General features: G+C 35.3%; 1 protein-coding gene across 2 annotated transcripts in view; it reads right to left on the bottom strand.

The window, feature by feature from the left end:
• Window positions 1–13,463, bottom strand: part of REV3L (REV3 like, DNA directed polymerase zeta catalytic subunit) — an 88,517-nt gene that overhangs the window by 57,707 nt on the left and 17,347 nt on the right. For both annotated transcript variants that reach the window (XM_058173860.1, XM_058173867.1), the window contains exons 2-4: window positions 8,356–8,545; window positions 4,295–4,369; window positions 2,445–2,605 (exon numbers count right to left, since the gene is read on the bottom strand). In XM_058173860.1, the coding sequence (XP_058029843.1) occupies window positions 2,445–2,605; window positions 4,295–4,369; window positions 8,356–8,545 (426 nt within the window). The remainder of the gene's footprint in view (window positions 1–2,444; window positions 2,606–4,294; window positions 4,370–8,355; window positions 8,546–13,463) is intronic.

The raw sequence follows: 13,463 nt of genomic DNA, 5'->3' as shown, positions 1-13,463 counted from the left end.
AAAGTTTATTATAGATCATTTATTGGCAAAACCCTGTAATAAAATAAGCATGGAATTAAATAAGAGTTTAAGTTAATCTCCATCTGCATTTTGCTTGATGTGTGTAACTTTATCTAAAAGTCTTTTAAATTGAGAGATCATTGAAAGTGCAAAAGTATATCTAGAAAATTATTTAATTTTCAGAGAAAGTTATGAATTCTTAACTTTCAGGGTTTGAGATGTAAGGTAATAGCTGCCTTTGAGTTACTTAACAAAACAAGTCTGTGTATAGGTAACAACACAGCTGCTCATCATAGATGCCATCATACAAGACTATTAGAATACTTATTCATGATGATGCCTATCTTCTATAAAGAAGCAGCAATTGACAGCCAAATAAGAGCAGAAAAACAACCTTTTTTATGCTACATAAGATCCCAAATGGAATAATCGATATTACAGCAGGAGTACAAGAAACATGAAAACAATTTACAAGAGTGGAACAAGCTTTATGCAACTTATTCCTACATCCAATGATTAGCATATTTAATGCAAATATACGATCACAGGCAATCCTTGCTTAACATCTGCCCTGTTTAGTGACCATTCAAAATTGGGATGACACTGAAAAGGTTAACTTTATGACTCGCCCTTGCACATATGACCACTGCAGCTTCCCCGTGGTCATGTGATCGAAATTCAGGCATTTTACAATCAGTAGGCATTTATGACCATTGCAGTGTCCTGTACAAATATGACCAACATTTGTGCATTTCACAGCCAGCTTCTGACAAGCAGAGTCAATGGAGAAGTTGGCAGTAAAATTGCAAGTCACAATCATGGTATTTTGTTTAATGATCATAAGTACTTTGCTTGACTGTGGCAGAAGTCACAATCATAAATCATAAATCTGGTACAGTCAAGTTATTTTTCACTTAATCACTGTGTCACTTAGAGACAGAGTTGCCAGTTCCAACTGTGGTCATTAAGTGATTAATTAATATATTTCTTCATAAGCCAAAGCTTTAAAGTGCAGCACTGGACATATCCGTAATGACTGCATCACAATCCTATATGTAATTGATTTGACAATTCTGGCAGAAAATTCTGGTTTTTAAGAAATTGGCAATATTCAGGTAAAAAATATATCTTCTAAAAAAATCTTTTCTTTCTCACCCACAGGATCCTTAGAATTATGTACATCTTCCTTTCCAGACCTTAAATCTAGCTGTAGTATCCATTATGGCAGACTGAAAAACCTGCAGAAAACTTCTCTGATGTAACCAAGTAAATTACATGCATAAAGTCACTAGACTTGAGGATATATTTATGTTTTTTAAAGCAAGAGCTAACAGATTCTAAATCCATTTTTCAACCAATTGCAGAAACCTATAAAGTGCTCTTCAATATTTTTTCCCCACTATTAACTTCCGACAGAAGAATGAAATGCCCATTTTCATCAGTGATTTCGCACATAAAAAAGCTACTTTGAGATATCTCTTAACAATAAATGTGACTGTTATCTTAGCCCAAAACACACTAAGAATGGAATAGTGTACCTGAATTATTGTACCTGAAGCATCTATTAGAGAATACTTTAATAATTATAGACACCAGATGAAGAACTATTGCAAGACATATGTAACAGAAAAACAAACTGCAGATCCAAAAGAAAGAAAACAATCAATCAAACAAACAAACAATAGAAATAAAAAGACTCAGCTCTTTCCTCAAATTAGAAGATAGCACTGTATAAAGTTTAATATAATCTTTCAAAATAGTAAAGTAGCCACAGTACAATGAAAGTGATGGAAGAATGGAGAAAGCTTTCACATGGAAAGTATCAAGGAGGATTGCACCCTGCAGGAAGAACAGCAGAGCCCAGTCTGACTCCAGTAGCAAGGTACCACTGTGATTGAACTTTTCAAGCGTGGGTCTGGTTGTTTGTACCTGACAAGTATTCCCTCAAAAGGGAAAGGAGCCTAAACAACAACTATGTACATTATGGGATCCCTAGAAAATAACCCAAAGTATTAATTTTTTATTTTCTCTTTCAAATGACAACTACACACAGACTGGATTAATATATTGTATCTATCTTTTACATTTATCTATTGTACACCATGGTTGGTTAAGTAATCACGGCGACTAAATTCAGGAAGTCATGTGTTTATTTTTTATGCATGAAGAATTGCTGCTGTGTCATTCATTAAAACAGCAAGAGGAGTACAAAGTTAAAAAAAACGTAGAGAAGTAATACTTGGCCATTATAGCTGTAATGTTTTATTCTGAAAGAAGAGTGAGACTCTTGGATTATGCACCCAACAGATGTTAATGGTGAGAATAGTGTGGAATGTAAGCAATTAATACAAAGGCAACCATTATTTTCTTTAAATTACCATCCATAATTTATAGTTTATTCTAGAGGCTGAATTGTCTGAATGTGTTTGAGATAACTTCCATACCTTTTTTCTTTATTTTTCTAAACTTGACTGCAGCCAGATTGATTAAATTCATTCCATATAAATTATAATCTATAAAGAGCTGAAGGAGGTAGGGAATATGAGCTTCATGAGGTTGGTAAATTTTATTCATTATAGCTCCACCTTGTAGAAGCTCGCATACTCTAAATAAAAAAAAATCATCAGTATAGTATTTCAACATTATTTTTAAAGAAATATTTAAACATGAGAACATTACTGAACATAAATGGAATACAGCAGTTTTCTGATATCTGTACCAAGAATTTCAGCTACACATATAACATTTTAGATAATAAAAACAAGATAAGATGAACCTAAACACATGTGTTTGAGGTATCTACAGGTGTCTGTGTCTAGCTGTTCAAAATATTTGTTTTGAGCAAAAAGAAACTGCATACAGGTAAATCTCACGTAACGACCACAACTGGGTCCAGATTTTTGGTCTAAGTTGTTGCAGTCATTAAACGGTGACCTGATCTAATTTTACAACCACTTTTACAACAGTTGTAAAGTGAGTCACTGCAATCATTAACCAAATCACATGGTCATTAAGCAAATTCAGTGTACCTAATGGGTGTGGTTTTTTGCTGCAAAATGACAAAAATCATTGCAAATCACAGTCCTGTGGCAGTGGGATGCTGCAACTGGTTGTAAATGAAAGCCAGTTGTCAAGCGCCTGAAATGCTGTCTGTTTGTGGCAGTTATAACTTCAAGGACAGGTTTGGACTTCTGTTGAGTTCATCATAACTAAATTTTGTTGAGTTCATCATAATTAAAGCCATGTTTAATTAAAAAGCAGAATCAAGAACAGATGCCTTCTTGTGACAGAAGCAAAGATTTGTTTGGGGAAAAATAATAAATAAACCTAAATGTCACAATAGTGTATAATCTTAATAAGTCACAGATTATAGTTACTGCTGTAACAGCATTCAGCATTATGGCACTTTTTAAAACTTTTTTTTCTACTGGCCAAGGTTGCAAGAAGCACAGTAATGATGTTATTGCATTAATGAAAGCAGAATTTTTCACTGAATTTATCCCTTTGGAGATTAAGATTATCTATTAATTATGCAAATTAAGCCTTCCCATATTTTGCTACTGAATGTTAGCAAAAACCAACCACCTGGGGATGAGGACAGGTAAAATAGAGGCAACAAATTTGGTCTCTGTATTATATGGTAGGAGCCATAATGGTGCAGAGATTAGAATGCAGCATTGCAGGCTAACTCTGTCCATACCCAGGAGTTCAATCCTGACCAGCTTATCCTTCCAAGATCATTTAAATGAGGACCCAGAGTACCGGGGACAATATGGTGACATTTGTAAACTGCTCAGAGAGTGCTATTAAGCAATATGGAGTGGTATATAAGTACTAAGTACTATTGCTATCTACAGCTCACAGTACCTCTGTGCATACAGGTAGTCTTTGACTTACGAGTGTAATTGGGATCAGAATTTTGGTGGTAAATTGGGCAAGTTTTAAGTTAAGACATCTACCAGATTGCATGATTTTTAAGACCCTTTTTACAATGGTCATTAAGTGAATCACATAAATTAGTTGAAATCATAGTTGTTGAACAAATCATGAAACATTTTACAATTGCCAGAAGTGCTTTACAGGTGATAAAACAGTCTTTCCGAAGCCATCGTCAGTCCAAACTATTGTCAAAAGTCAAAGATTACCTGTATGAGTAATCTTCAGCCTGTACAAATAGGCCTCAACATACAACCATTTGTTCAGCAACCATTCAAAATTACGATATGTCAGCCCTCATTCCAGTCTCTATATAAAAAGATGTATCATATGGAAGTAGTAACAAAAGAAATATTACCTTTTTACCATAGCAGGATTGTAAAGATAGATCTTCATAAACTGCCTTTCTTTTTCATGATATCCATAAAAAGGCCTGGAAAACAAAAATCCAGTATGATATTATATTCTGGTTTGTCCTTCTCCAAATAATCATTTTGATTAAGTGGATCCATGCCTTAAATAACTATCAACAGAGTAATAGGAATCTTTCCCATCACAGCCCAATTTGGAATGAGACTCACCTGTACATATTATTTATAAGAGAGTTTTGTTTAGTGCAGGTCAGATACAAAGTAACATAGAATGAAAGATCAATTATTATTCCATTTCTCAGAAAATAGTTTGAGTGTCTATTAATCATCTTTCAATCTGAAGTGAGAACGACTAGTGGATGATCCGAAATAAATCTTTTTATAGAGCTGCACAAGTTAGGAGACATCATTCCGACACTTAGATAACGATCTCTGTACCCTTTGAAACTCCAAGTTTGAGAGAGAACATGGATTTTACCTAGTTGGCAATTACATTGCCATGGTAGACGAATACTGTCAATAGCTGTGCTAATGGCCTACTCCAAGGTATTTACTTTGGAACACTGTGGCAGCTGGATCAGCACACTTTTTTTATTGCTTTTCCAAAAATACAGATGACAGGATACTTTTTTGCTTATCGTGAAAGGGCAATTGCATAGTAGCCCTGATAATAAGGTAGGGAATGGCAACATTTTTTACTTGAATTCCAAATTATTAATTAAGGCTTTTAAAATAAATCTACACATTAATTCCCAAGATTATTCACATGCGAATAAAATAATTGAAACAAAGGATCAAGTATGGCATATTATGGGAATGCCATAAATGACAGTCCTGCTAATTCCTACATTTGAAGCAACTTGAAATTTCTAAGCAGGTTTATCTTGCCCTACAAAAGAAATATTTCTACTTTTAAATACTGGTGTTTCATAAATGTATAAATTTAATAACTTTCTTCTAAAGTTAACCCACCTGAATTGTTGATCAACTCTTACAACAGAAATCAATGTATCTTTTACATATCAACTATGGAAATGTTGAAGTATAAAGTGCACTCTCATTTAAGAGTTAAGAAATCTTTAACTATAACTTTAGAACCACTATTAAGCTACATGGAAAGGTTAAGAAACAGTTTGTCTCCATTAAGAGATATGAGGTAAGGCTGAGGGGAAGGGAAAAGGCTGAAATACCAGTTACCTTTAACACTGGCAGGAAACACCAACCAAAATCACATCACGATCCTTCCATAATGTCTTGGCTCAAACAGTTGAACAAAATGTGTGTTCTACTAATCCTCACATTAATGAGGACTTTTCACAATTTCTTTCAGTTACTCAGCCATTATAGCTGCCAACCCCTAACTAACCTTGTCTGGACTTAAAAGCTAAGCAGGAATATGAGAACCCTTAACTATATCAGGAAGCTAAAGAACATCTTGGAAGAAGGCAATGGCAAGTTACAATATTTCTATAATATTGCAGAACTGAAAATCTATCCATAAAATCACCAGGCATAAGGGGCTCAACTTCAAGAAAGCTTTGTTTTTCTTCAATTGTGCAGTTCTTACACACTGGTATCATAAGAAACACACAAGAAATGAACTGAAATACCCTAAAAAACCATTCAGCTCATAATCTCTCAAGAGAGAAGGCATCAAGACATGCATCAAAACACTTAGAGGAGTATACACAAGCTGCTTTTTTGTATAAAGAACAGCTTTCATCAGAACTTTCTTTAAAAAAAACAACTCAGAATGTCCAGAATCCTCTATATTCCAAACTGAACAAAGCTTGAAACAATTAAAATATTTTGCTACGAGGAGCAATTAGAACACAAAGAAAATCCTTGGTAATCCCTGTTTTTTATACTAGGGTTACAACAGTAGATAACAATGATGAAGGGGGTAATTACATATGCCCTGTCCTAAGAAGAATTGGGTTAAACTTTAAAAAAAATACTTCAAAAGTTATCATCAGAAGCAACGGAACCAATTAATTAAACATGTCTCTACACAATAAATTTTAGAAACACAGCAGAAAATAATACAGAATAATTCACAGAGCACCAAAAATAGTAAAGTGTAGACTTTATGGCTATTGGTCTGAAGTCTCTCTCTCTTATTAATGCCCGGCATAGTATATATTTGTATTTGGCAACCTGCAGGCAATATACAATAAAAGCAATACAGTTTTTATATTTCATATGTAGTGTGAAACATCAGTAGGGACGTGCAGATTGCATACATTAAATGTTCAAACAAAAGCAAAAAGATCTTTGCACTTTAACTTACAACCAGAAATTTAATTAATTACCAACACTGCAGTAATGCACATTGGTTACAACAGAAACCTTTACATCTGCATAACCACACTCAACATAAAACAAACCCATAATGAACTTTTTTTGGTGGAAGAAGTTGTAAACAATAAATTGATTCAGTGGCTCCATTTATAATCTGATATTGTCTCGTAGCCTTTTATTGAACTTATTGAATATTTTTAAAATTGCTTTAAATGATTGTTTTGTATGCCATCCAAGTCATGCTATGTGAAATGGGTACCTGTATAAATTCAATCAATCAATCAATCAATCAATCAATCATCAATCAAATAAATCTATCCAATAAAGAGAAGATTAGAGAGGTCTTTATCAGAATTGGTTTTGGGATCAGTCACTTAGTACCTCGGTGTCTCATCCATGCCAGTTGATGACTAGGGCCAGCAAACAGAGTCTACATCTAACAATATGATTTTAAAAAAACCGTCTTCTACCTCATGCCCCCTTTCCCCACTAGTCGTGACCTATGGCATCAAGGATAGAATCAGGCTCTATTTTATTTGGAATACTGGAAAAGGATTAAAAAACATGCTGGTAACAGGTGCGCCCACCTGCGGTCCATTTTTGGTCCCAGGTTTCAGGGAAGCGCGCTAGGACCAAAACAGGGTGCATGGGGGTCCTTGCACATGTGCAAAGGTTGGGGGAGCACATGGGGGTTGCACATGCAGGGGGCGGGGAGTGCGAGGGGGCATTGCATTATGGGTAAGGGCATGCATGTGCTATCACGCGCACATGTGCGCTTTTAGCACCTCAGGGAAAAAAGGTTAGCTATCACTCTCCTAATACATATGTTAGTTTTACTTTTTACTGCACAAATATTACTAGTTCAATATTTGTCATGTTGTGAAGGAATATTCATTCGAATTCCCATCTTGCAATGATGGATTTCTTAGTTTCTATCTTTTCTTCTAAGTTTTAGAGATCTAAGAGGCTCAAATTCTGATATGCATATCATATCAATGCAAAAATGACACTCACCACTTTTCCTCTGTATTTTAATTGTAATCTTTCAGGTATTGTCTTTCCTATTCCCTCTCCACCTCTAAAATCCTCCATTTAAAACAAGGGCAAAAAGAAGTAATTATGTTGCCGCTTTTTAAAAAGTTAAGTGACGCTGAATTTCTAACCTATACTGAAAAACTCTGCAGCCATTTTTGTTGGAAAAAAATGGAGTTGGGCATTGTGAAAATTAAAAGGCAGGAATGGCCACTGTAAATAGAATACTATGAAGAGAGTGGGAGTCTATTTTGTATATACAGATACAAATAACAGACAACCCATGACCCACTGAGACATGCTTTCAGAAATATTTCCTTATAACAGAATGACCACGAGGGGGCAAAAACTTAGTGGGAGCTATTTCTGACATCCAGCAGGCTTCCCTCACTGATTTTATTGGTGTGAAGCTAGCAGGCAGTGTCAGAAATCATAATCATGTGATTATGGAGGTACAATAGATAATACTATAGCACCCACAATTTTGCCATTACAAAAAGTCTGGAGATTCTTGAAATTTCAATCTGATGAGAACAATTGTGGGTACATTCTTTAAGTTAGTCCATTTGAGGTACTTCAATTCAAAAATTGTTGTCCTACCATTTTACCCCACTGAAAGGTACATACAAACAGGCAAAAGAGTTTTAGTAGTATATCGATTAACTATTCTCAAAAATAATTTTTAACTATGTTTAAAAAATAAATCAATACTTACATTCCATATACTAGTGACACTTTAAACACATGCTGAACAGAAGAAGATGGGTTTCCTAATGTGACATTGAGTGCCCGGTCAATGCTGAATGCCAAACTACGCAGATAATGATCTGGCAAATGTCCATAACCATCATATGGCACATACAAGTAAGGGAAAATACCATGTAAATGGAGACAAGTCTTCTGACCTGAAGAAGAAACAAATTGTTCAGAATAATTCAGAAAATTCAGAAAGACATAACTTTCAAATAAGTGCTTAAAGCAGGTGTGAAATAAACATGTATAAATATACTATTTAATTATGCTACATTACAGACTGCAATTATTTATCCTTTGCAAATGATTCCAAACGGGTACTTAAGGCTACACAGGAACCGTAGTTCTCAGATATTTATTAAAGCAGTGCATTTCTTTTTTTAAAAAATTAAGGCTGCTTTAAGGACAATATTGAAATGCAATTCCTTTAAGAGTCCTCAGGTTCAAAAGATGCCTCAAAAAGAGACTTTTTTTAATAAATAGCAAAAGTATTACACTTGCTACTAATGTAGAATGTCACTAACTCCTCTGCTATTTATTAAAGAAGCATCTCTTTTTGCCAATGTATGAGATAAATTTTGCTTTCCATAAAAACATTGAAACAGTTTAAAAATCAGATTTAAAGCAACAATATAATGTTAAATTATTAATATAGTATATCAAATAATTAAAGTACTCAATTTCTTAAAATAGCATGTGTATATATATTTTGTTCATTTATGATATTTGCACCCCCCTATTCGCATAGGTTCTGGATAAGTAATAAATGTAAATAGATACAATGCCTCCCAAACCACCATAGACAGAGGCACACGCACACACCCACACACACGCGCGCACACACACCCACACCCACAGAGAGAGAGAGAGAGCGAGAGAGAGATCACCAAAATTTTGCATTAATTTGCTTGCAAAAAATAAGATTTTGTGGGGGTTTTCACTGTTTTTAACACTTTTCACTAATTTTTACTTTTTTTTACTAATATGTGTACAACATAGGTAAAATTATAAGTTCCTGTCACAATAAAATTTCAATTAGACAGCTGGAAGAAATAATGTCTAATAAATGCTTATTAAATGTAAATTCATCTAATTTACTTAAAACATATGTGATTTATATAAATACATTCTGCATATTCTTACAAAAGTTACATACATATATATAAAGTGCCCAGACCACTTCATCTGCCATTTTCACTATTTGGGGACTAATCTCAAAATCATACTTTACCATTTGCATCCAAAGTCCACTGAACCCCTCTCTGAAGTGAGGTTTTATTGAACTATATCCAATTATTATAAGAGCATATGTGATTTGTTAACACTTAGTACACAAAAATATCATTTAAGGTGCTTTTACTTTAGGAAACTATTGTATTTCCTGTCCTTTCTTCCACAGATAAAACTGTCAGGATTAGGTTGTATTAAAATATTCATCCTATATACAATTTACAAACCATTTCAATATATTAAAGCACTAAAATAATACAAATAATAGCCTCAGATAATATCATTATTGAAATTTAATTAACTCAGAATATAATAACTGAAAATCAGATTAAAATTTTATAAAAAGAAACAAAGACCACATGTACCCTCTCTTAGAAGATTATAAAATAAATGGGGAGGGAGGACTTAAATCAGGGGTCCCCAACACCTGGGCTTCTATTGGGCTGTGAGTTGTTCAAAACCCAGGCCACCAGAACCAGTCTGTGAACGTGCATGTGTGCACATCCCCACTTGCACGAGCAGCAAATGGAGCTGTGCATGCTTGCCCACCCCTTGTGCGGAACCATCCCGTCTCGCTGCTCCAACTGGTCCACAAAGCCAGAAAGGTTGGGGAATTCTGCCTTAAATGCCATAGAGTTGGGGGACTTCCGCTGGCAACGCAGGCTTCGTGGACGTTCCTTTGGGATCGTCTGCCCTGGGTTTCGTCAAACCGTCCCTAACAGCGTAAATGGGCTGTAAGACGGTTTGGAATTCTCTCCCCCGGGAGAAGGGGGAGGGAAGAGTAGTCAGGTTTGGATAGAGTTCCCTGGGAGCCCCTGGAATTTAACCAGGGGATCGAAGGGTGAGAGCTCCCCTTTAGCCTGATGAAGCTCCGTGCCCAGGGTGCTTCTGTTTATACAGAACGAGAAGCCGCGACCATCTCTGTGCCAAGATTTATTTTTAAAGAGAACTCAACACAGACAGAACAAAGTAGGAGGACTAGCAAGAATTTGCAAGTAATAAATCTTAACTTCAGCTCTTAAATAGCTTTCCTTTGAACTAACTTTCAACTTGAGTGGATTTAAAATGGCGTTTGCAATATACAAAGGAAAGTGAAACTATAAAAGGACAAAGGAAGAGAAGAACATAACAAGCTACTTTTTAAATGGAATGAATAAGAACTGTTAATGATTTTTTTTCTTTTTACCTTTTTCTTTATCACAATGTTTAAGAAGAAAAGTTTATTGAAATTTTTCTCTTTTGGTAGATTTTACAGTTTAAGAATGGCTCTTAAGCAAACAGAACTAACTATTAAAATCTTGGAAACTTCTTCACTTCAAATATGAATTTTTTTTTATAGGAACTTTTGGAGGCTTATCTTTTCTTAATAAGTTTTTAAACAAGAGATTTTTACACCAATATATTAAAGATTGGAAATTCTTTATTGTTAGATGTTAAGCTGATTGGTGAGCAGATGGTGGAAAATATGTAAGATAGAAGACAACGGGAAGGAGAATGCTTAAGATGTGATTTTGATGGTATTTTTTTAAAAAAATATATATATAGGGTTTAATTTTTACAACTGACTTATTTTGGGTATAAGGTGTTACTATTTGATATATGTGAGGTATAAAGGAATGGGAAGATGGAATATTGTTTAACTTTTGGAGGACAGATAGAAAAATTTATGGATGTAATGTTGGTATTTGGTTAAATAGAATTTAATTGTTATAATTGATATATTTTGGATATAAGTTATAATTTTAATAATGTTATTTGACAGATGTAAGGTAAATTGAAGAAATATTAATATTAGCAATGTTATTTGATTTATGTAAGTGATATTAAAGATATGAGAAGATAGAATATTGTTTATTTTTGGAGATTGGATAAAATTTAAGAATTTAAGCTGGAAATATGAATTATATTTGGGAGACTGTTTAAGGAAGAAAGGTATATTATAAAAGAATTTCTGATGAATACTGGAAGATGGAATATCGTCTTGGTCTTGATCGATGAAGATTGGATATTAAAACTATAAGATTCTGAAGACTTCAGGAGTGGAATGGATTGATATATATTTGGTGTTAATTGATGAAGATTGGATATTAAAACTATGTATTTTATTGATGAACTGGAAATACTAATTTAATTGGAAGATTCTGAAGATTTTAGGAGTGGAATGGACTGATATATAATGGACTGGAAGAAGAATGTACTTTTTGTTTCTGGAAGGGAGTTAAGGTCTTAGAGAGGAGTGACTATGGATTATGACTTATGTTGTATTTTAATTTATGATTGTTAATCTTATACCCTGTACTTTGTTCTGGGAAGTCTCGGGGTGGGAGGGGAGGGAGGGAAGGGGAGAGGGGGAGATGAAGGATCAATGTAAAGGAATGATTGAAGATATGTAATTAAGAAATAGAAATAATTTGAAATGAAATCGGGCTGCTCAGCTGCCATTTCAGAAGGAATGGAAAGGAGAGGAGAGAGTGAAGGAAGAAAGTAGGTAGGAAGAGAGAGGTAGAAAAGGGGGAAAGGAGAGGAAGAAGAAAGGGGAAAGAGAGGGTTAGAAAGGGTGGAAGAGAAGAGTAGGGAAGGAGGAGAGGATGTAGAAAAGCGAAGGAGAGGAAGGATGAAGAAAGTAGAAGAAAGTAGAGAAGGGAGGAGGAAAGGTTTGTTAAGGAAGGAAGTGGTAGCTGGGCAGGTCCGAATAAGTAACAAATGAAAGTTAATGACTAATGTTGAATAAGAGACTGTATATTGAATAGGTTGTTGGAAAATGGAAATAAAACTTTTTTACTAATAAGAAAAAAAATGCCATAGTGAAATATCAAACAAATATAAACAGATTTCTTATACCAAATCTATTACAGGAAAATTAAAATAAATATCAGTCGATTTAGGGGAAGTCATAAAAAGAATTCATATAGAATATGACTAAGATTGAGCCTTCTTCAATTTGATGCTTAAAGATATATTGGATTTCAATCCTATAATTCTAGGTTGTCAAATATTGCCTTACTTTATAAATAAAAAGTTATGTATGTTTATAGCCAGTTTACTTATGCACTAGAACAGGAGTCTGCAACCTTAAACACTCAGAGAGCCATTTGGACCCATTTTCCACAGGAAAAAATAACAACACTGGGAGCTACAAAACCTGGGTGGGTGTGGCCAACTCGTCACTAACTCCCAGTCACATGACCCACGCCTACCCAGCCGATCATTAGGGCAGAGAACCAGAAATCATAAAATCCTTTTCTCTCCCCCCTTCTCTCTGTATCTATGTCTCTCTCTCCCTATATCTCTCTGCCTCTCTCGTCCTCTCTCCCCGTCTGTCTCTCCCCCCTCTCCCGCTCTTTGCCCTCGATCTATGTCTCTACCCCTCTGTATCTTTCCTCCCCTCCCCATCTTCCCCCTTCTCCCTCTGTATCTGTTTCTCTCCCACCTCTCCCTGTATCTCTTCCTCTCCTTTTCTATCTTCCCCTCTCTGTATCTGTCTCCCCCTCCCCGTCTCCTCTAGCTGCCCCTCTGTATCTCTTCCTCTCCCTTTCTTCCTCTCTCACCCCCTGTATTTCTTCCCCCTTCTCTGTATCACTCTCTCCCTCTATTCCGCTCTCTGTATCTCTCTCCCTCTCCCTATCTTCTCTCTCCTCTCTGTATATGTCTTTCTCTCCCCTCCCCTCTGTATCTCTCCCTCTCCATCTTCCCCTCCTCTCTGTATCTCTGTCTCTCTCCCCTCGTTTATCTGTCTTTCTCCCCTCTCCTCCCACTCTGTATCCCTCCCTTCTCCCCTCCCTTCTCTGTATTTCTATGTCTCTCTCCCTATCTCTCTCTCCCTCTCTCTGTATCACTATG

The sequence above is a fragment of the Ahaetulla prasina genome, chromosome 1 (genome assembly GCF_028640845.1).
Source record: "Ahaetulla prasina isolate Xishuangbanna chromosome 1, ASM2864084v1, whole genome shotgun sequence".
Classification (NCBI taxonomy): Eukaryota; Metazoa; Chordata; class Lepidosauria; order Squamata; family Colubridae; genus Ahaetulla; species Ahaetulla prasina.
Note: the sequence above shows the minus strand (reverse complement) of the source record. Positions and strands in the feature narration are given on the sequence as shown.